Below are 24,636 nucleotides of genomic sequence, written 5' to 3' on the forward strand. Positions count from 1 at the left end.
CTGAACAGGCTGGTGACTTTTGTTTACTGTCGGGTACTTTCTGTGCGTTTATGTTAGGCCAAAATTGTGGCAAGACATACTCTTAGGCCCCTACATATTTGATTTAAAGAAGGCCTACTGCACTTTGGCTTTATAAAGTTTGTGTCTGCTGAATAATTTAATTATAACAGCCGTAGTTGTGTGTGAAGTTGTGCGATGGATGGACACACCAGTGTTGTAGTGACTGTACGGCAAGGAATGAGAGGCGTGCTTGTCCGTTTGCTTTTCCTGCAAGTATCACTTAAATGCTTTCAGCAGGTTTGCATCCGCGCTTTTTCTTTTAGTTTCGCACTTGCTTGCTCGTGGGAGGCAAACAAGTGCCTTCCGTGCTTGCTTATTACTTTGTTTTCCCTTTTGTTGTGACTGCATTGCTTCTTGCCCTCCTGAGTTCTCAGTTTGTTTTGCTTGGTTTTTCATTTGCTCCCACAGGAAGGCAGCAGCCCTACTAGCTTTGTCAGTGCAGCTGATGAAGAGAGCAAGGTAACATTGTGTTGATCGCAGAGATCGCACCACTAAGAATGCTTAGGGGGGTCCCTTTGTGCAAATTGGCACATCTTGAGTCAGTGGGTGCAATAGGCAGCATAACACCTATAGTCGCATCAAATGCATGCTTTCAAGTGTCATTCAAAATCGCGGAGGATAGGGAAAAAAACAAGGAGAGAGCATGATGTAAGGCAGTCAGCCTTCGCAGGGCAACCTACTCCTGTGTCGATGTTGTTCTCTCCCTGCTTTCCTTTGGGGAATCATGGAACATAAACACATCTTCCATTGAATCGGGGAACAATGTTCTACAAAGCTTTGTTCGTGGTAGGTTTGAGCGTCGCTTGCTGCTGCAGTTGCCGCTACTTGCTTTCTGGTCGATGCATTTAATGTCTTTAGTTCTCTGCATTGATACCTAGGACGATTGTTGCTGCTGCAATGGCAACACAATGTCTGGAGTGTCTAAGTTTAAACCTCCAAGCGGCGCGGCACACAAGCAGATGATGAACCCAGCGTAACTGTTTGGGGTGACTAGAAACAGCCGCTTGCCATCATGTGCTTGGGCGATTTCCCCTGATTCCTCCTTTATATCTTTTTCACTACGGTTTGAGATTATCACGTGACGCTCCATCATAGTTGTTTTCTTTTCCATATGGGGAAAGCTATCACCATCATACTCTGAGATACTGCAGATGATTGGTCCTCAACAGGCTCGGTAGCACTGAGACTTGACATGCCGGGGGGTATTGTATTTACATGATTCTAATGCGTTTCCGAACTTACTGCTCAACCAACCTTGTGGTTTGAAAGTTGGAAAATAAAAGTGCACCTGAATGTAAGGTACACCTGAAGGTAACGTGCACCTGATTTATAAAAGATAAATATAGCGTGTCTCAAGTTTGCAATCATAAAAAACTAGTCGTGCAGAATTTACCTTTACAGAAGGGAAACATTTTTTTAATGAGCTTTCATAATGAAAGCAGCGAGTTGCCACCATTTGCGCCTCATTGGCCACAGATACCAAGCACACAAGGCAGTATTTATCACTTTTAGAGATCCAATTTCAGAGATTTTATATGCAGCAGACTCGTTGAAATATGCAGCCGAGGGTGTTCCTGGAACTCTGTGCAAATAGCAAGCTTTGCACAGCGCCAGAAACGCTGGTGGTTGTACATGCCATGCATTCGGTGCCGAGTCACACGAAATCTCTTTAAAGAGGTGGTATCTCCAAAAGTGATCGTACTCAAGCAAGAAATGAACCCACAGCAACATACAAGAAAGCTTGCGTTGCTGCCGTCTTGTCATGGTGATGGAGCTGTGAACAGTAGGCTGTTGGCAATGCCACAAACACAGTTTTGGTTGCGTGTCCAGTTCTAATGTGCAGAAAATTTTCAGAGCCATATTTTTTTCGGAAAAAAAGGGGCGCGTTAGGTTTGTGCAAATACGGTATTTGTTGAGATCTTTTGCCAAATATTACAGCTGCACGCATCATGGAGAACTTGGGGAATTCGAACTTAAAAGTACATTTGCTCCCAAGTGTTGCTGAAAACCTGCTTTCTTGGGGAGAGAGATAGAAAAAACTGCCAGTATGTTACACTGCCTCTCACGAGAAACTCAGAAGTTGAAGATTTATTTATTTATTTATTTATTTATTTACAATACGGCCAGTTTCATATCAAAACCATAGCAGGTGGGCATATGATTACACATACAATGCATGTGTTATAACCCGAATGGTAAAAACATCCAGCCATGTAGCTGGATATACATCAAATAGGTTCACTGTGCAATTTCACAACAATAATATTATGTATAAAATGAACAAGTCACATAATTAGTATACTTTAGGCTACATGTTCATTAAGATTATTACAATGTTACAGAAACAATTAAACACAGGAGGTAAATGTTTAGCTATAGTTCAGAAAAATGGGAGTTCTGACGATTATATGTGCATAAGAACTGTTTTTTTTCTAACTACTTATTTCATCTTCCAATAACTTAACAAAATCAGACTGCGATACTGTGTTATAGATGCAGCTAGGTTACTCCACTTACGAACAACACGAGGGAAAAAGGAAAACTGAAAAGTATTGTTATTGCAAGGAAACTCGTTTAGTTTGTACGGATGATTGTGGTGAAGTATGCGGGATTTAGAAAGGGTAACGTATGCAGAAGCATCTATTTTTAGTCAGTTGTGTAGTATTTAATGCAGAAATTTTAGACTAGCTCGTTTTGCTCGAACAGCCAAAGTTGCAAGCCCTGGATGTGTTAGGAGAAGGGTAGGTGAATCACTGCGCTGGTATTTTCAGTGGATGAACCTAATTGCCTTTCTCTGGACACTTACCAGTTTAGATATGTTAGTTTTAGTGTACGGGAACCATACAACATTAGCTTACTACAAGGACAGGTCTCGCAAATGTAATGTAAGTTAAAAGTTTGACATTAGTTGGTGCCAACCACAGGCACCTATTGAAAAAAAGATTTTTCGTAATGCTGAAGAAGTAATGTTGTTAATATGTGATGTCCAGTTGAGGTCGGATATTATTGTTAAGCCAAGATGCTTGTGCTGTTGAACTCTGGTTTCGAGGATGCCGTTAAGTGTGTAGTGGAAACAGATATAGTGTGCAGATACAATGCAGATACAATGTGCAAATTTATTGTATGTGGGAACATCGATAGCAAAAACACAAAAGGTCACACAGGCTTGTATCTGCTAAAAGGTGCAGCTGAGTTGCTTTATTGATCATTTTAAGACATTTCATCATTTATCCATGGCTTTCGTGCTTTGAGTATTTTTGAAAACCTTATATACAAACACTTAGCCCACACTGAAACAAATATAGTGATGAAAGTATTGTAAACTTCCTGTGAATCACTTTTGTTGACTGCATTCCAATCAGCTTCTGCCAGTGCAGCACGAAAAGGATTCATTGTCTTTGCAGTTTTGGAAACTCTAGCCACAATGTCGGCTAAGGTGTGAGTGACAAAAGGTGGACATACAGCTGTACACTTGCCCCAAACATCCGTGTGCATTTCCATGACTGCACATTTTCAAAGACTGCTGGCATGTTAACATTCCTTGGACATTGTCGTAAAACCATAAGTGGAAATCAAAATTCTGCAGCCTATCTTCTGGGACATTTTAACAAGAATAACTTATGCAGTCCTGTAGCCCCAATGCGTGCTCGTGATGTATCTGCATTGCTTTCTTTCAGGACGATCCCTTCAAAAGCAAAGACTCATTCAATGACATGAACGGCTTCCTTGGAGATCCATTTGGTGGGGAAGACCCCTTCAAATCAGGTAAGGGTACTAAATTAGTTATTTATCTAAACTAGCTTAAATCTACATTTAAGATAGTAGGTTAAAGGTGGTCACATTGGGCATAATTTTGGGCAGTCAGCAGCAGAAGCAATTAATACATGTTACATTTTTTCTGCAACTGACTGCTGAACATCTGTCTCTGTTTGACTGGAATCAGAATTTTTCTTTTTACTTTTTAGTAACTGTTTTGATCAAAAACTATGTGGTTATGCGTGACACCCCAAAATGCCTTGATCAGTGCACATGCATTGTCAGGCCTGATTAAGAATTGTTTGCTGCAACTATAAATGAATCTCAACACTGGAAGGAATGCAAAAATACAGCTGTGTTGCAAGAGGCATTGCTGAACCTTTTGATTGCTGGGTGAATGGTGTAGCTACTTATTCCTTCCTCATACAGGGGGGAGGGGGTAAGGCATCTTCCTGCACTCTCTGGTCACAGCAGGCTTTTTGTACTGATCTTTTCTTTCTTCCCACTGCACTTTTTCTAGTTATGCGACTTCATTTCACATTCCATCATTCTTTGCAGTTGATCCATTCAAAGGTGGTGTCCCAGAGGACCCATTTGCTGGCGATCCTTTCAAGAGCACATTTAGCTCAGACACAAAGGCACGTATCATGTCATTCTGCAGTATACATAGATAGTAGTAATGTAATTAAGATGAATTTCCTGGATGTTGTTTCCGAGCCTGTTGAACACATCCTATGTCTTTTACAATCTGTTCACCCCAAAATTTGTTGATTCAAAGTGGGTCAGTGGCAGTTGTATTTCATTTATGATGTAGTATCACCGTATTTCACCAACGGCATGTCACTTTTCTTTAATGGTGAACTTTCTTTTTAGCTTGCAAATTTCTAGGCCCTAAATATGTACGAGCAGTATTTATGTACTAAAAGAGGTGAAAAGTATTGTAACCCACAAGTTTATTGCAGTTGTGTTTTCCAATGGCAACAACTACTGTAGTAGTGTCTCCATGCCGCTAAGATTCTGCCAATTCGTGTGGTACTTTTTGTGTTTCTCGTTTGCAAAAGCATAACTCTGAGACACATTGCCTTGTTTTAGTGCTGCTTGTAACTTGTACATTCTCTCTCAGGAGGAAGACTACTTTGCTACCAGCTTTCAAGATGCCCCTGAAATTCCTGCTGTTGGTAAGATGGAAATAAGAACGTAGCTCTTGAGCACATTAGAGAATAATGAGTGGGAAAGATAGTATCTGAGTGGGAAAGATGGTTCACTAGATAGACTAGTGAACTGAAAGGGTTCCTGCAACAGCTTTTCTTCAAACCTGAAAACAGACTGAAGTGAGTGCGGTGAATTTCAGTGAACATATTTCCAAATAAATTTTTGAAAGGATTTGTCATGGCACATCTGTATGGGAACAGAACATTCCCTGTTACCCCTCAAGTCGTTTCAGCTGAGGCAGGGCTTGCAGCAATTACCTGTCTATTGTTCCGTTCCTATAGTGGCAAACGGCACCAGAGAACACGGTGGACAAGAACGAAGATGGGGATGACCAGAAGGCGCCTGTGATCGTCCCCATCTCCTTTTTGTGTCTGTCGTGTTCTCTACCACCGTTTGCCACTATAATAAATTAGCTAGCCCAACAATACATTTTGACTAGTCTTGTTCTTACTTTTTCTTCTGTCCACAGTGCACTTATGCTAACCCTTCTAGGTTGGCATCTGACAAAGGTACCAAAGAGCAATGAAGGAGCAGTGAGAGACTGGGCAGGATGCAATAACATTACTTTTACCTTACTTTTTTTATTATTTTTTTGCTTTAACTGAAGGTCCTAGACCCCCAAACCTTGAGAAAAATTACTGGCAAGTCTCAGAGTGCCCTAAATAATGTAATATACCGTATTTACTCGAATCTAGGCCGACCCCGATTTTAAGCCAACCCTCTACAGTCCAAAGCTAACAAAAAAAAATACACTACCTCGAATGTAGGCCGAACAAAAAAGCGAGAACAGCGTTCACAAAATGCCAACAGCATTTATTGAATCTGAATGTGCAGAGCTCATTCAATGTTGTCATCACTGCTAGACTCGTCGCTGTGTTCCTTGTCACTGTCACCTTCAAACAGTGCACTATCTTTGGTACTGTCAAGTGCATTGGATGTGCTGCACTTTTTAAAGGCGTGCACAATCAAAGTACCTGGGATGTTCCACGCTCCAGCTACCCAGCCCACCAGCTGCGATAGCGATGCACGTTTGATGCGGCTCGTTACCGTTAGCATGTGGTCTTCGTCAGTCAACCAGTCCATGTAATATTTCCACAGACGATCCTTGAAAGGTTTGTTGATGCAGACATCAAGTGGCTGCAACTGGCCCATCATACCGCCCGGTATGACAGCGAGCGCAGCCTTCACGTTGTTGGTCAAGTGCCCACGGTAAGAGTCGACAGCAAGGAGCGAGTTATTTGTCAAAAGGGCTCCTGGACGCTGTTGCCACACAATCTTAACCCACTCTTCCACCATCGCACCCGTATTCCACCCGTTCTCATTTGCCCGCACAGTGACATTTCTTGGGAAAGTTTCTCGAGCAGGCAGTGACTTCCTTTTAAATATCATGTAAGGAGGCCATTTATGTCCATCAGCTGTGCAGCACAGCATCACAGTTGCGCGCTGCTTCTTGTAACCCGTGGAGCGCACCTTCATCTCCTTGGCACCCTTTTCATTCACGGTTTACGCCACTGGCATATCAAAATACACAGCCGTCTGGTCGGCATTGCTGATTTGCCCAAGGTTGTAGCCTGCCGCTTCTCTCTTTCGCAGCACGTAGCGCTGAAAAGCTATCAGCTTTTCTTCGAAATCGCTTGGCAACTTCTGGGTGATTGAAGTGCGACGTCGGAGGCTGAAGCCGAAGCGCTTCATGAATTTCTGAAGCCAGCCCCGGCTGGTTTGAAATCCTTTGGCGTTAGGCCTCGCTCCCTCGAAAGTTCCCTAGCTTTCTCTTGGAGCACTTCTGTTGTCACTCGAAGGGCAGCTGCTCTCTGCATGCGAACAAAGTCTGCCAAAACTGTCTCCACTTCGTGGTGAGGGCCTTTCTTTGGTCTGCTAAATGCCGTCCTCATTACGGCGCACGCAAAAAGCTGCTGTCGTTGTCCCCTCCAATGATGGACGTTTTTCTCGTCGACGCCGAAGTATCCCGGCTTGAAGGTTCAACGATGCCTCTGCGGCTATCACAACTTTTCGCTTGAAAGTGGCACTGTAGTGGCATCTCCTGCCTGGTGCCATCACGATAACACCACACCCCACACCGATACGGCCAACACGACACAGGTCAAAATGGCGACCTCACTTGTGTACGGTTGGCTACTGGTACAGCTAGTAGCGGCTGCCATGCTGACTTTTCTAGATGGCAATAGCTATACACCATATTTAACAGTTTCAATGAAAAACTGGCGCGTTTTTTAAAATCCTCGAATCTAAGCTGACCCTAGACATTGGAATAGTTTTATTTTTTTTTTCAAATAATCATATTGGCCTAGATTTGAATAAATACAGTATATTTTCTAATGCCAATTTTGCTCTTTCTTTTCTAGGAGGTTACTGTGTCGGGACGTCATGACACAAAAGGTCACATGGGAGCAGGACAATGTTTTGACAGTCGCTCCAGCTAGCTTGGTTGCCTTCTATGCTGCTACTCATTGGAGGGCCGGTGTGGCAGCATGGCAGACAACCGAGTAAGCCGGAGTGAGTGTCGAAACACTGCAATATCCTGCTCCCATGTGACCACCTTTTACGTCACAACACAGTAGCAACAAAACTGAACCTGTCTGTAGAAAAGCTAGTAATTCAACTGATTAGGTTGCTGTGAGACTGTCAAATATTTTTTCTAGGGTTTAGAGGTCCCAGAGCTTCCTTTAAAGCAAAAAATAATTCATCAAGACTATTATGTTATTAAATATTTTAACTGCCACATTCCCATTTGCATGACGATTGGAGGGTTGTGCTTGCATGATTAAGCATTCACTTGGTAGTAGCTCATGGTCATAAATATTTGCCGCATTGTCTATGACATCACGAACTGCAGCAAAGCAGAGGGGGACTTGAAAGCTCAGGGAGAGAGCAAGCAATCTTTTATGCGAGATTGCAGTCTCCCAGGCTCATGCAGTGGAATAATGTTTGGCTCGCATGTTCACAGCAGCACCAACTACCGATTGTGAACATTTACATCACCATGTTCACGAAGTGGTGCAGTGCCCCTTTAACTTGACCTGCCATGGTGGCTTAGCGGCTATGGCGTTGCGCTGCCATGCACAAAGTCGCGAGATGAAATCTTGATCGTGGCAGCTGTATTTCCATGGAGGCGAAATGCAAAAAAGCCCATGACTAATGCATTGGGGGCATGTTAAAGATCTCCTGGGGGTATCAATCCGGAGTCCCCCACTACGGCCTGTATCATATGCAAATTGCGGTTTCGGCGCGTAAAACCCCAGAACTCATTCCCCTTTGAATTGTAATATGCCCTGCTGTGCAGTGTTGTGGGCTGTACTAAGGCCAGTAAATTGTCTATTGAAATAGTTCAATAACTGAAAAAGCAAGTTTAACAAACGTGTAGGCTTCCTATTTATTATGATCTATGCGTCAAGTGCACTTTGTTTGCATGCGAGAGATGAATAACCATTTCTAATTTTTTGTTATATTACAGCCGACACAAAAGACCCCTTCGACCCGTTCGGGACAGGGAAAGGAGCTTTCGGTGCCACAAATCCTGAGCCTAGTGAAGTGAGTCAAACATGTCATCCCCCGCACACACACACACTTTTAGTGCTCTGTTGGAAATAACTTTAGACATACAGTTATTAACGGAGCCACCAGGATTCTGCAGGAGCATGGAAAATATGGCTCGAACTGCATAGAAGGTGTAGGGAAGGAATGGGTCATAGTAAAATTAATAATCATCATGTATAGTGTTCCCTCAGTTTTGCTGTCCGCAACACAGAGAAGGGTTTCTGGTCTAATTACACGATTCTTGTGTGTGCACAAATTGCATGCATGCATGCTTGTGTGTGTGTGTGTGTGTGTGTGTGTGTGTGTGTGTGTGTGTGTGTGTGTGTTTCTGTGTGTGTTTCTGTGTGGAAAGCAAACTGTGGCTTGTAATGGTACATTCGGCTGGCCCATACCGCGCTCTGATTTGGATGCCACTGACGCGGAGTGCGCTATTGGGCCAGAGAAAGTGTGACCAAGTTGAATGTGCAACCACTCGCCAGAGCACACTGAGGCCGGAAGTAGAAACAGGTGAGCGTTTAATTCTAAACAGGCAAGGTGTGGAGGCACCAGTGCTCTGCCGGTACAGATGCGATGCCAATGGAAGCTGAGGGGCAACATGACCGGAGCTCCGCCAGATCATGGTTGCACTGCCAGGTTGAAGGCGAGAGCGCCTCCAAGCACTCTGAAAGGACCAGCTGAATGGGTTGCAAGCGAGCGATTTCGATCAGCTGAATGTAATGTGCATTGTCAGAGCTCTCTGGAGTACTCGAAAATTACCAGCCGAGTGTACAATAAGCAACTTTAGTGCCGTGCTAGGGTAACATGTTCAGCATCGTCAAGGTTGCCTCAAGGCAGCATTTCCCGCTGACTAGCGCAATGTTCCAGGTTGCAGCCGCTGCTGATCCTTTCGGAACGGACCCATTTGCGCCCATGCAACATGCTGCACGGGCTGAGAGTCCAACGCCTGCATTGCCACCGAAAAAGGGCAAACAGCCGCCACCACGACCGGCACCTCCTAAGCACCTCGCGAGTTCACGGGGAGGGTCGTCGTCTGCAAGTGGCCCCACACGTGCGGCCCCTGCTCCGCCCTTGCCAGACGAGGACCCCTTTGCCAGCACAGCCGGGGGATCTGCCACCGAGTCTTTTGCGAACTTTGCAGACTTCGGGAACTGCTGAGAGACGGCAGTGTGGAGCAGATGATGCCACGTGTCTTTTTGTCTTCGTTATGCCATTCTTTCTCTCCCACAACCATCTGTCCCCTGCACTGTTGCGGTATTTATGTGTTGCCATTTCATCTTTCAACGTGGGCTGTAGCTGGGACGATGAGGGTGGAAGGCTTAGTAGTTTTCAGGAGATCATGTATTGCCCACAGCACTGTGTTCAGATGACAAGACTGATTTGCATCTAAACTTCTGTGCACACCTTCACAAAGTTTCGCTTGTGTGCTATGAAAGCATTGAAAAGGAATGTTGGCCTGTGCATGCATTCTTTGTTGACAGCAACTTGAATGGTACATCAGTAGCTGCTCATGCTTGACGGCCCCAGCTGTGGCAGATATTTCTTCTTGATGGTTTGGCAGATGATTAAAATGAAATGCTAATTCAAAGAATGTTTACCTAAACGCAAGTCTGAAGATGTCAGAGACATGATATCACTAACACCTAATCAATTGTTGCCCACCTCAGCTGAAATGCAAGTGCTTTTATTTTATACAAAACTGGACCTTCTGCTTCCTATAAATTGCCACATCTGTGCATGGTACAGTTTGGACAAAGTGGCCAGATTGGGCTGGTTTGACTCTGTTTTCCTTTGCCCTTATTACAAACACCAGGGGTTCAAAGACGTGATGCTATGATTGGAAAGCTTTAAGACTGGGTTTTGTGGACTCCTGTTACTTGAATAAGTGCACATTGTAGTTTTAACATCGGTGACAATTTGTGCAGCTTATGAGATGCTGCTGCCTATATCACATTAATTTATGGTAATCTGTCATTAATACGGCAGTCTTTTCCCTTTTCCTTTTTGCGGGCCAATTTGCTCACAGTCACTGCCAGGCTTTTGTTTTCTGGCAGGAATACCAAAAGATATGTTTGTTTTAGTATAAACTGAATTTTCATTATCTTCTAGACTCTGCACTAAGGTTGGGCTTGATGTTTAAGGCTAAAAAGACTACTAAAGCTGTATCTTAAATGAATTGTGAAATTTCGTGCCACCGCTGTGAGCAGCTAGGCATGTTCAACAAGATCACTGCACCTTCAGCTGCCTGCTGCAAAGTGTGGATTAGTTCATTGCATTGCGTGTTTCGAATCTCCATGGCTTCTTTGGTGAAAAATTTGATCAAATGCTTCTTGCAGGGAATGTTTTGCCTCAGGTGCCATGTTTATTTAAAAAACCTGCAGAAGAGGTTTCTTGCATGCAGAATGGACATTGTTCAGGTGGCTGAGCAATACAGTGTAGTTGATGCCCAGTTTCATGTTCTTGTGTGCCATACCTACCATTCTTTTGTGTGTCTTTGTATACTTCTGTGCTGCATCTGTGCTTGTGTGATTATATTGTGGAGGAACTTTAGACCAGTACAGAGGTTGCGTGATCATATTAACTGATCTTCTGAGACTGTTATAAGAGAGCACTTTCTTTTTGTACAGTTTGTTGATAACAGTATTGTTGCTAGCAAATCGGTTCCAACTTCTCACTCCTTACAGGAGTGTTTTGTTATGCTCGTGAAATGGATCACTAGTGCTCGAACTAGCTTCCGAATTGTAGTGATTCTTGTTTGTCAGTAGTGGACACAAGTGTTAATGGTTAACATTTATTTTTAAGAGCAGATCTGTTACTTGTCTGCCTTGACATTCCAACATTCGTGCTTCTAGTGACAGTGCAACAATGTGCATGTTAGCCCAAGGCAGCATGGCCCTGCCCAGGACTTTCTTCTCTAGCTTGCATTGTTTGTGTAAGGCTGCTGCTTGATGTACTTGCCAGTAGGAGCTTTATCGCAGTCATGTCAGTTAACCTCAGAGCAACAACATTGATTGTCCCAGGATACTGGGGGGCGCAAAGGACAACGCGCCGCACAGCCCTTATGTGAAGGGTCAGCCATGTATATTATTCATTCCTTTCTTGGGTGTGGTACTACATTGTTAGAGAGTTTAACTAGTCTGTACAATTTCAGCAAGTCTTAGTTGAAGTGCATAACAGTCAGTCAGTCAGGTGTATATAAAAGCACGTGTTTGGAGCTCACTTTGTTATTATTTTAATTTCAGCATTACTTCGTGAGTGTTAATTTGAGAATGCGCTCCAGTATGTCTCATGCTCTTGTGTACATAACTACTGCACAACTTTCAGCTTACTGCTGTTACACATCAAGACGTCTTCCCAGGTAACAAGTGCGGATCATGTTTTTTGCCTAGTCTACTTAGCTTAGCTTGTTTTTCTGGGAATGCAAACACCACGGGCCTTTGATTAATGCTTAATACAGCTGGCCAAGAGCTGTCGCATCTGCAAGTGGTACATGTCAAGAACACAAGTGGACCTGCATTGCTCTCCACTGTTGTGAAGTGCATCTTGCGTTTCCATGTGTTTCAAGTGACATTGCACAGCCACATATGTGATCGAGTGCACTGGTGGTTACTGCCTTCACAATACTTGCAAAACTGCCTGTGAACAGTAGTGCGTAGTAATAAACATGCATGTGTTTGTGCACCTTGTAGAAGTGAGTGGATCCAGTGTCTTGAAGGCAAGTTGTGGTATAGGTCTGTGAGCACGTACATGTTTGAACTGTAGAATAATAAGAAAAGGGTAGTAAGAGCACTTCAGTCACTTTGAAGCCGAGATGTGAGCATGTTTCCTCAAGCATCTAGCACTTGTCTTGAATGTCAAAGCCTTAACTCTTTCTAGAGTGAGATAGTTGCCTACAATGGCACGTTTCTGAAGATCAAGTACGTTCTTAGTGTATGTGGAGATTGGCCTGGTGCTACGTTATATCTCTTCTTGTTCCCAGTGCCATTCAAGAAGTGGGACAGTTGCGTTCTGTGTTGAAGTTGATTATCTTAACATTCCCTTGCATTTTATGTAGATATGTATGCCTTTTAAATAAAAGCCATATGCATGTTTATGCTAAGTGTGACCTAAAAACAGGCTACTGCATTATGCTAATGCTTTTTCTGAACGTTGGAGCAATGCTTTGGTAAATATTTGTTTCATAGATGTCCATGGAACATAATGTTCTAAAGATTGAACACATCTACAGGGTGTCCCAGCTAATGTTAGCCAATCTCTTAAAAATAAGATTTATGAGAATGCAACCAGTGGTATTCTGTCAACAGTGACGTACCGCACCAGGATGATATTTTCGTAATTATACTATCGATAATTAGATTCTTTTTAAATACTGATTGAGGGTGCAAATTTTTATAGAAAAGTAATGTTTTAAAACACCCAATTCAGTTGTTTTCAGTCTGCTATGCCTCGCGTTATAAAGAAAATGTGCAATACATAATAATAACTGCATGATTATGTGTCCACGTGCTGCGACACCAACAGTCCCAGGCGTTACTTGTAAGAATTGACCATGTATAGTGCATCTTTCTAGACAACACTATCGAGCTCACAGGACTGCCCGGCATATCAGGGCCTTGTGCATAGTGTTTGCTATAATGAGTATGCACACAAGGAAGTGCCACATACTCATTCTTCTAGGCCTGGCACAAAAGGCATACTTAGTTTTAAGTCATCATCACCATCAGCCTATTATGTCCTCTGCAGGACAAAGGCCTCTGCCTGTGGTCTCCTGTCTTGCCCTGTCCCTGTCCTGCACCAACTGTTTCCTACTAGCACCTGCGAATTTATTAATCACCCCACCTAGTCTTCTGCGCTTCCCTTCTCATGACGCACATTCTGTAACGCTAATGGACCACTGGTTATCTGACCTATGCATTACATGCCCTGCCCAGCTTCATTTCTTTCTCTTAATTAGAACATTGGCTATCCTTGTTTGCTCTCTGATCCACACCGCTCCCATCCTGTTCCTTAACATCACGCCTAACATTCTTCGTTCCATGGCTCTTTGCAAGGTCCTTAACCTGTATTTGAGCTTCTTCGTCAGTCTCAAAGTTTCTGCTCCATATGTTAGCATGGGTAGAATGCACTGAAAGCTTACCATTATCATTTTAAAAAAAAGGTGTACAATCAGTGCATTCTACCGATGCTAGCATATGGGGATCTGACTGTGTCTGCCGAGTGCACTTCAACCCATTTTTATTCTTCTGTAAATTTCCTTCTCATGATCAGGGTCCCCTGTAAGTAATTGACCTAGGCAAACGTACTCCTTCACAAACTCTAGAGGCTGACTGGCGATCCTTAACTCTTGTTCCCTTGCCCTACTGTTGATCATTATCTTTGTCTTCTGCATATTAATCTTCAACCCCACTCTTATACTCTCTCTGTTATGGTCTTCAATCATTTGTTGTAATTCGTGCCCAGTGTTGCTGAACAGGACAATGTCATCTGCAAATCGAAGGTTGCCGAGTTAGGTGCCCTAATTCCAAGGCCTCTCGGTACACCTGAAGTAATAATGGCAATAAGAAGGAACGAACAATAAAATTTGGCAGTAAGGCCATCCAGGCTGGGTGTCCTGCCCTTCGCTAACGAATCAATGCATGCAGTTACCTCATTAATATCAATGTCTTCATTTGTATAATCGTACTCATCCTGATTTAACTGGGGCAGCAACAATACAATTTCTTTGGCAGCATCTGTATCCAATGGCTTATGGTATCGAAATAGTTTTTGATAATGTTCAAAAAACACTTTAGTTATTAGAGTAGGCTCATTAACAATGATTCCACCATACTCTATATCTAGTATTTGTTTAGACAGCACGTGTCGGCTCTCATCACCAAGGGCCCTACTGCAGGGGCTGTTCCTTCCAGGAAACGCTGCTCTCGCGCATGCACACCTCTGTATTTTTCAGCGTTTAAAGTTCGTAACTGTGCCTTGACCTTATGAATATCATCAATATATTGACCCAGACGTAGGCATTCAAGCTCATGCAATTCACTCAGAAGTCTATGCAATGCTTTGTAATTGTTCTTTTTTTCAAAGGCCAATATTGTTGATTCTTCTATTGCTATCATTTTAGCTTCCTGTATTCCCACACAGAAAAGAGTGGCAAGTCCTTGCGGCATCACACATGAGCTATATGCTCAGTAACACGATTTAAGAAACACGCGAAAGTAATTGGTTATTAAACTTCCACAGCTCCCAGCACATACGCCGACTTTGGGACCGACGGCTGCCAAATGATGCTGAGACTAAGCAATGGTCACTAAAGAATATAGGGCGCACAGTGTAACCATAAATAAGGGGTAGCGCGCTAAGTGAAATGTAAATTCGATCAAGCCTTGCATGCGAGGTACCCTTAAAGTGCGTATATGGACATCCCGCCTTTTCATTTTTCCCCACTGTCCACAAGCTGATAATCACATATCAGGCGTTGCAACGCATGACTACTTGTATCATGTCTCAGCTTCAGTGACATACGATCTTGCGCATTACATACACAATGAAAGTCTCCTAAGAGGACCAATGCACGATCAGTACAGAAATGATGTTCTAGAGATAAGAAGAAACACTCGCGTTCACTTATTGTTCGGAGCATAAACACACACAAATCTAAAGCTTGTACCACTGATATCAATATCGCAACAGATTAGGCACCCTTCCCTATCTGTAAACAAATGTAGCAAATCACATGGCAAATGTTTTCTAACAAATAACATACAACCTGCGGAAACACCTACTGCATGGCTGACACAACCATAGTCGGACAGAAATGGAGATAGAGCTACTTCTGGATTTTCGTCGAATTCAATCTTTGTTTCTTGGATAGCAGCAATATCTAATTTTCTATTGCGTAACAAAGAAGCTGTACTTGCCGTCGCTTACTTCGTAAGCCAAGGACATTTAAAGTACCAAAATGGAGGGGAAGAGCGCCCGCCATGATTACCAATGTAGGTGCAGCGTTTAAACGCTGCTGTAGAGGTGCACCACTCCCTTCTTGATGAGGTGATGCACTATGGACCTTCTGGTGCACGTTAACAGAATGGACAGAAAGGACTAGGTGCTCCCCGGAACGGTTTTGTTAACTTTGACACTTTGGGAATGCGAGCCTCTTATACCGAGGGCGATGGATTGTCAGATGGCGCTGGACGCTTTTAGCGGCCTCGCACATCGATCCAGATTCCACTGACGGTAGGCGATCTTGAACTGGTGGCGATTCTGCCCGTCGCACAGTTGGTTCTTCGTCAGGCACCTTAGTCTCATCCTCGCTCGCAGGCTTCTGGCTAAGGCTATTGTCAAGTGATGACGGCTTAATCTGTTCTTGACGATGAGTCTCGGGGAGTGTTTCACCAGTTGCATCCACAACTTTGCTCATGTCCATTAGATGATCGGTGATGGTATCATCCTCAGCTGGTCTATTTCCACGAAGCTTGTCAGCGTAGGTTCCGATGCATGCATCTGCAGGGTGACCGTAGCGGTGACAGTTACTGCAGCGTGGTGTTGTACATTGTCGGCGGATATGCCCAACTCTGTTGCACCGGAGGCAAAGTGGTGGTCGGCCAGGGACCAAGGCACTGGTGGCCGTATGTGCTCGATAGATGTGGCAGATTACTGGCAGAAACACCATCTTTCAATGTGAACGCTACGTTTCGATTAGTCATTTGCCAGGCCTCCCCATGCCATCACACCGCCACATTTCTCTCCTGATGGACTGCACTGTGCCAAACGGCTCTAGCGCTTCAACAATCCGTCTCTGTTCGAGGTGTGGGGGAAGTCAAAGAAGCTTCATCTTGACGTTTTTGCATTCCGGGTCTATGACAAGGCACTTGAGGCCCTTCACCAACAACTTGCATTTGTCAACAAGTTTCTGTTTCGCGATGCTGTTAACACATGTGACTAACCACAGATAGCTCATCTGGTATTGTCCAGCGCCGAGGATATCAGTTGCATTTAGCACTGAAAGGAGTGCATCGCGAAAGTCCGGGACCTGATACGGCTGCCCTGCCAGGTCAGCATGCAGGAAAACTGAATTGAGAACGGTGTTGCCAATCGGTAGACGAGGCAGAACGACTTTATAATTACCGGAATTGGTAATTGATGGTGGGTGCGATACTCGGCCGAGGGCCGATGCGCTGTTTCCAGCAGAGCTCATCGTGAACGTGGCCGTTCGAACAAGCCTACTTCTGTTTATATGAAAACTGGAAAATGAAGCCTGTGAGAGGACTATTCATGTTTCGACGAAAAAGTGTCGAGTTGTTGCTACATCCATTATGGGTAATGTAATAAAGCCTATAGGCAGTCTCTTCGTTATGCCACAGCATGCAAAACAGAAGTGTGTAACATCAGCACATGTGTCTTAGACTTGCACATTTGTGGTTTAGTTGGGAAGAACCTTATGGAGGTAGTTAGTACAACTATGGCCCACTGCAGTGCTGATTAGTGCACCGAGTAAGGAAACAAGAGAAACCTTTATTTGTTAGCCATTTATTTGAGCGTAGCTGCAGCAACTGCTTAAGTTCCCATTAAGTAAAATGCAGAAGAGCTACTTCCGCTTTACATGCAGTGCCTGGAGATGCTGGGTTTCGAGATACTAAAGCTGACACTGTAGCGGAGGGCAGAAACTGTGGCCACTCTAAGTTTTTGAACGTGCGCCCGAGTCATTAAGTACGTAAACGTACTTGCATTACATCGCCTATCGAAATGCAGCTGTTGCAGGCGGGACTCAATCCCACGACCTCGTGCTCTGCTGCAGAATCGCGGAGCAGCAGCGATGGGTGGCGTACGGAATGTTTGGTAACACACAGTATGACGTTTTCGGCAGACGTCAGTTTAAAGTAACGCCTAACACTTCTTCCATGCGTGTAATGTTCTTGGGCATGTGGTCTCTAACGATGAATCCTTCGTCACGCGTCGAGACAATCTCGTCGACGAAGCCGAACCAGTAGATGACTAGGCCGCGCCCGAAGCGGTTCCAGTAGCTTTGGTACTGGTCACGCACATACATTCTGTGACCGTCGGGGTCGCCGAACTGCGCCTTGCTTTCCACCCACGTGACGACCATGCCGTCGACTACAATGGGTAACTCGAGCTTGATGTCCGGGGTCTTGTCGTAGCCGCGTTCTCTAAGCACATTCTCGTCCACGAAAGCCAGTCCCAAGTCGGCAAGCTCCGTCTTAAGATGAACTTCGTACTCCAAGCCGATGGCATTTTTCATGCCGTCAGCCAAGGGTCCGTAAATCTTGTCGTTAATTACGCATATAAACACTTCTGTCGCCAAAGCTCCATCTTTGATGGTGGCACTGTCTTTTAGCATTTGGCTGATATCTTGCCTCGAAGGAGGTTCTGCCGTCTTCTCGTAGTGTTTCTCGATGATAACGCGCGCCATGAGGGCCGGAGTGACGCTCTGCTGGTCTGCGTAGCGGAGGAGGAAGCCCGGCTTCTCGGATGCTGCAATGCACATGCTGTAATATTTGTAATGTTCACTTGCAACTTCGGGTGACACGAGCGTGTGGTATGTTCGCTTGATCTTTCGCTGCACTTCGGCCGAAATGATGCTGCGAAGAGTGACCAAGCCAACATCGGGAAAACATGATCGCAGCTCACCCAGACAATCGCGACGATCGAGCGAATGCAGTTTTTCTATTATCGCTTCGTAAGTGGCAAGCTTCATTGTAACACTGCGCTTTAAACACTACCTTAATTTACTATTGGCACATTAAGCAGCCATCAAGAACAAGTTTTGAACGAAGCGCGCTCGCAAGCGATCTACAAACAAACCCAAGCACATGCACACGAATGCAACGCGCAACGCCCGAAGCACGTCATCACATACGATACGAGACTGCTGCTCTGCTTGTTTCCCCTTTGCTTTTTAATGCCTGTCCAATCAGCGTGCGTCTATTTGTTGTGCAAAAATCCCTCCAGACACATATACTATAGAGGCTAGAAACCTTCTAGCCTCTATACATATACCGTCATTCCCATGACGGCACGGTGCCCCCTTAAGAAACTCCCATAGACGGTGGCGCCAGATTTCCCTCTAGGTATTATAGTGAGAAACTCTATGCCCTCACGTGACCTGATCCTAGGTGCCTAGAGACATCATCGTTTAGGGATTTTTGAGAAGGCGCGATGCTGCCGCTGAGCGACGCCGTAGTGGCGTTGGTTCATGGTTGGTTCTTTATTGTATGGTTGCGTGTTCGTCCTCGGCGTGATCGTTCTATGGACCGCGCGTTGTTCAACATTTGTGCGTGCGTTGCTTGTGTGTTGGTTGTAGGTTCTGTGTTACTTGGCGGAAAGCCGTGAGTAGTGACGGTGCGGCAGTGGGGCTTTGGCCTCGGTGAGCTCTGACAGTACAGAATCTGCGTTGTGTGACCCGTGCTTTCTTGAGAACCCGGCGGTGGTGACAATTGAAATGGATGGATGGATCGATGGATATTATGAGCGTCCCCTTTGGAACGGGGTGGTGGGCTGCGCCACCAATCTCTTGCTACTATGCTGCCTAATATCCTACCTAGGTTAACCAATGAAGAAAAGAAAAAAGAAAACACTATGAACTACCACGTCCAAATTTTCTGATCCCCTATTGCGAACTGTGCTTTTGTACGTCTCCGTCTTTTGTCGTTTCCCTACTTTTCTTCCACCAATCCTTCCAATCGGACCTGTTTGCTTTACCACTGCTCCCGCTGAACCCAAGGGCTTCAAGGAGGCCAGTGGTGCCTAAATCGACCGCTGGGTAGACTTCACATTCTAATAACATATGCTCCGTCGTTACCCTAGCTTTACCGCAGCAAGCGCATGCTTCTTCTTCCTTCTTATGTCTCGCTTTATAGGTGCGTGTTCTAAGGCATCCCGATCTCGCTTCGAAAAGTAATGAGCTTCCCTTTGAGTTATCATAAATGGTTTCTTGATTTCGTTTTTTCCTCTTAAATAGTTACTCATGGCAGGTTTCTTTTCCATCGCCGCCACCCATGAGATTAATTCAGCCTCTCTGACTTTCCGCTTGACCTTCTTTGTTGCTGTGTTGCCCACCCCACAGGCCGCATACTTGCTGGTAAGCTTCCTAGTTCTTTTCCTCCACTGTGAATCAATGTTTTGCCTGTACAGATACCTGAACACTCTCCCAGCCCATTTACTTTCTTCCATATTCCTCACCCGTTCTTCATACTCAATTTTACTGCGAGCTTCCCTCACTTCAAAACTAGTCCAGCCCATATCCCCCTGTACAGCTTCATTTGTAGTCTTCCCGTGAGCGCCCAATGCGAGGCGACCCACTGACCTAATTGGTTCCCGTCGAGTCCTCATTGTACCCCTGATTTAAAGCAAACAACCGCATTTCCAAAAGTAAGTCTGGAACCATTACCCCTTTCCACATACCTCGGAGGACCTCGTACCTATTGTATCCCCATAGCGCTCTGTGCTTCATTATGGCTGCATTTCTCTTCCCCTTGACTGTTATGTTTTTTTCCTGTGTTTCCATATATCCATTGCCTTCGTTTATCCATATACCAAGGTATTTATATTCTGTTACCTGAGGTATTTCTTGGCCCTGTATCTCCACTGTCTGTTCACTGTTTTCATTGAATACCATAACACCTGATTTTCTATCGAAGTGGCCTAACGCCTCGGCAGCAAAGTTCTGCGAACCGCTATGTGGCGTCACCGTGTCCGACTTTGCTTAACGGACATTGAGGGATGTGCTGCTCGCTGCAAGTCATGCAAATGCAACTGCGTCGACCGCCCACTGTTCAGCGCTGAATGTGTGTTTGGTGTGCTGTGCTTGAAACGAGTGGTGCAGCCGTGCAGCGGGGGTGGCGGAGGAGCAGAGCGGCTTAGGGGCTCCGTTTGCGCGTTCACAGACATGTGCTTCCGTCTTGGTCTCAGCGGATGTCGCGGGATTGTGGTGTGCTAGCTCCTTGCCTAGTATGGAGTTTACGACGCTAACACACAGCATGTTCACGTTTTTCCGCGCTATATGTCATTTGCCTGACGGCAGAGTGGAAAACGAGACATATGTCTGTGTTCTGTGCGTTTGTGTGTAGTAAATTACTTTCTTTTGTGGAAGTTCTATTATGCAACATTTCTTTTGTAGCTTGCTACACTGCAATACAGGGGTGTAAATAAGCACCGTGCAGTAAAGCATACTAAGAGTGGAAAGGGCACATAGGTTTACACTGCTCATTATTTTCAATTGTGACATAATTTGCAAGTGCATCTGTTCTCGTGGTAAACTTCATTGACAATCCTTTGTACATTGCAAATTCATATTGCAAGGAAGATTACTAAAGTACATTCGCCATTTTGTAACATTCACCTTCAATGCAGGAGCACAATGCGGATTCATGCCCATGATTTTGGCTCGACTGCACATGCTCTTTGAGAATTGATTAGTTGTTCATAGTAATCACTGTAATCTGGAGGGCTCAAGTTGATATGGAAGCAACAATTTTTATTAAGGGGACAAGATGTTGCCAAGATGCTTGCAGCACAGCTTTTTCTTTTTTTCTTCCAGGCACCTTTTCTACTTGAAGCTTCCATTGCAGTGTTTCGAGCCGCTTTGAACCAGCACATAGTGTATATAAAAATTGGACACTGATTGGGGACATCACATAAGTCCATGCCTGTCTATAGTAAAAAGATGTAGCACGACCAGACAAAATAAAAGAAGGGCGTGGGCTGCAGCAATACTAAGTGTTAAATGGTGCTTTATCCTTTCCCTTGAGTTTTCTGTTTTTATGGATCCTTTGCAGTAACCATGCGAGTGCCGAACTTGAGCTTGTTGGTTTCAAGTCTCATGGTTGTTACTAACAGAACAGTGTGTTAAACGAACAAGGGCTTGGAGGCATCCGTTCACCTTGCTTGTCTCATGGTGCTGCTTCATAAGCACCGTGAGCATCCAGGCCAACTAGGAAGGGAGGTTGTTGCAATTGCTTCTGAACTGTATTGCCACCAAACCAACAGTGCTCTCAATGACAGCTTTTGGACAGTAGAATGCTTGCACCCAGCAAAGTCGTAAGAAGGAAGTATTCAGGACGTGCAAAGTGGGCTTTTGAAACTCGCAGCATTACTGAAGGGGCTTTGCCCATCTGCCCTCTTTATGGATACACAAAGATGATTTCCTCTTTAAGAGGTTGTTACATGGCAACAGTGTTGGGTGTTTAGTAGCTTGTCTTTGCCCACTGTTAATAATTTGTTCCTTCTCCAGTGCCCCTGTGAAGTGCGTACTTTTTGGACACAATGTGCTCTCCATGCATGCATGCATTTTTAGCTTGTAAAGACTTCTATTACCCCTTGCCTCAAGCTGGTCCTTGCTGATGTCACCTAAGAAGGCATTGGGGAGTATGGCAATGTACACTTACAAAACACTGTTGATACCAGTGAAACCAAATTAATGGAGCTGCTGTTCTTTTTTTGTCCACTCCATCCTGGTTAGTTACAATAAGCAATGTCCGAACAGAAGGCATATGTAGTTGGTTGTGCACTGCCTGCGCACTAAGACTTGTTGGCATGTTATGACCTTAGCACAGTGCTTATATGTAAAAACCTTCTGATGTGTTGATGACTTCCTTCGCTTTATCATACTTTGCCTGATGGATCCAGCAACTGCCTGAGCAAGTGCCTTAGCCTGAGCCAGCAAGTGGGTCAACCAGATGTTCAACAGGCTTCCCACTAGTTTTCCTAGAGTCTCCTTTACCAGGGTGCTGCTCATAGATATCTGTTTTCTTGACCTTGCACTGCACTACAACCATGGCCACATCTGCTAAACCTATAGCATGCAATCAAAAAAGTGCTATACATCATGTTGCTTCAAACACGTGACATATGCTACAAGGCCTTGAGGAACACCCTCATTTATTTATGCCCTCATCATACTGTACGGCGCTTCGCATAATAAGTGCAATGATTAACATCTGCTGGTTTTTCAGTGTTATTCCTGTCCAGTTTGCTGAAAGCTATGCCAAGTGTTTCATATGCAATAGACTGCAGCCGGAGAAGAAGTGCATAAAACAAGGGTCGCTATAGCCACATATGTCACACAAAATGAAAGAAGGGCACTGAGTGTACAGGCGGTTTACTTCATATCCAACAAGCTTGGTTCTCCCTTTGCTAGTGAGTAAACTCAACTTGCTCCGAATACATGGCTTCTGACAAACTATGTGCCAGACGCTGTGTCCCCTGCAAAGCTGAATATGTGTACGAGATCCTGACACCCTGCAGCAGCTTCTACACTGGGCAAACAGGCTACTATAAAAACGACTGCCTTTACTAATATGCTAATAACATGAAAACGGGCAGAAATTTGGCTATTCATTGGACCCAACTGCAGGTCCAAGCCACTCTTCCACCAGGTGTGCGTTGTTCACAGAAACTGGAGCTATACAAATGCAGATAAAAACAATGATGTTTGAAAGTAGTAGAGTTGAACTATATTCTGCACAAGCAGTGCTACCTGCAGCACTGGTACCTTATAGCCACAATTCGTGGCTGCACCATCATGCAAAGGCACTATTCTTGAATCTATTATATTTATGGTGGCCATATATTGCAATTACGTATCATCCACATTGTGTGCAATATGGTTAAATGTCAATTATGATAGCCATTCCTAATCTGAAATGCAACAAAAGAGCAAATATAGGCAACAAATTGCAATTCAAAGAGACAAAAGACAACCAGTGCACAGGATAAGTGACAGACTTCCTTTTATTGAAAAAGAAATATCACATGTGTCATGCCACCAGCTGTGGGTAGCAATCTTTCAAGCTTGGGTGACAGAGGCAGAACTTAGGAAAATACTACAATCACACTGTAAAACGGCCTTGGACACAAAAAACCGACATATTGTACAGAATGAAAGGGCAAGACTCCATCTAAGAACAGTCTATGGCACCACATACTTGACATGGTGTAAATGAATATGAATAGAATTTATTGATAGGAAAGACAGAGAGGTCGACGTGAGCTAGTGCGCTCTAGTCTGCTACTCTGCATTGGGGAAGAGGGAAGGGGAGTGAAAGTATTGGGATGGTGTAAAAAATGTTGACATGCCCTACCCATAAAGAAAAAGCAACAAACACCGAAAACTCCTTAAAATGCAATGTGCAGAGTCTGAAACCAAGAAAAAACAACCCGAAAAAGGTTTCGCTAAGTCTTTCAACGATTAAAATTGTCAAACTGTCTCATCACTTCTTAATGAACCTGCACAGCTGAAAACAAGGAAGGAAAGCCAAATAGCAGGGCTGCAGAAAATGTCACCGAATAAATATACTTTGCTTACCAACGATACCTGTGGTTTAGTTGTGGTCTGTGTATAAACTTTTCCTGTTTAGAATGGTTTAGCGGATAGGGAGAAAATGGACCATAAGAGCACCAGGTGTATGCATAGTCTACGCACAAAAAGCCACTGCTTTCTTACTTTTTTTTTCTCTCTACTACTATTCATGAGTGTTTAAGTGCCTTAATAGCACTGCTAGCATCCTACTGCAAAACACAAAATTGGGCAAGTTGTGGCATGAAGAAAATTGCAGTTTCACTCATAATGTGAAACAATGATGCAGTAGTTAGTGAAATATGTGCAGGAAGCTTACTTCATGCAGTGTTTGTTGAAGTGAACACTTGCCAATGCAAGTCGGTAATCTCCTTAAAAAAGTCAAATAAGTAAGAATCTTATTTATTTGTGGGAGTTGTGCCTCCCAGTGTTGAAGTGGAAAGACTCTGCTTTTCTTCCTCTTTCATATGCGGACTTGGCCACTGGTCTACACCAAAACAACCCTTTAGCTTCTTACTGCTAAATTCGTTTTTGTTTTCTCAAATCTATATTTGGGCTACCCATTGCTAGGTCTCGCGCTTAATCAAAGAATGAATCAATTCTCAAAGAGCATGTGCAGTCCAGCCAAAATCGTGGACATGAATCCACATTGTGCTCCTGCATTGAAGGTGAATTAACACGTACCATAGTGGCGAATGTGCTTTAATAAGCTTCCCTGCAATATGAATTTGTAATGTACAAAGAATTGT

General features: G+C 44.2%; 2 protein-coding genes across 4 annotated transcripts in view; one reads left to right on the plus strand and one right to left on the minus strand.

The window, feature by feature from the left end:
- LOC142560042 (uncharacterized) overlaps positions 1-12,673 on the plus strand; it is a 37,318-nt gene extending 24,645 nt beyond the window's left edge. For 2 of the 3 annotated variants that reach the window (XM_075671810.1, XM_075671812.1), the window contains 6 exons: positions 469-519; positions 3,738-3,825; positions 4,375-4,454; positions 4,940-4,994; positions 8,501-8,577; positions 9,448-12,673. In XM_075671810.1, coding sequence (XP_075527925.1) covers positions 469-519; positions 3,738-3,825; positions 4,375-4,454; positions 4,940-4,994; positions 8,501-8,577; positions 9,448-9,738 — 642 coding nt within the window. In that variant the 3' untranslated portion in view covers positions 9,739-12,673. The remainder of the gene's footprint in view (positions 1-468; positions 520-3,737; positions 3,826-4,374; positions 4,455-4,939; positions 4,995-8,500; positions 8,578-9,447) is intronic. The other variant, XM_075671811.1, reaches the window with a different exon arrangement.
- Positions 12,674-14,531: 1,858 nt separating this feature from the next.
- On the minus strand, positions 14,532-18,454 carry LOC142560044 (CDAN1-interacting nuclease 1). The gene has a single exon (XM_075671815.1). The coding sequence runs from the start codon at positions 18,287-18,289 to the stop codon at positions 17,444-17,446; it is 846 nt and encodes a 281-aa protein (XP_075527930.1). The 5' UTR covers positions 18,290-18,454; the 3' UTR covers positions 14,532-17,443.
- Positions 18,455-24,636: the final 6,182 nt, after the last annotated feature.

This window comes from Dermacentor variabilis, chromosome 10 (assembly GCF_050947875.1).
Source record: "Dermacentor variabilis isolate Ectoservices chromosome 10, ASM5094787v1, whole genome shotgun sequence".
In the NCBI taxonomy this organism is placed as follows: domain Eukaryota; kingdom Metazoa; phylum Arthropoda; class Arachnida; order Ixodida; family Ixodidae; genus Dermacentor; species Dermacentor variabilis.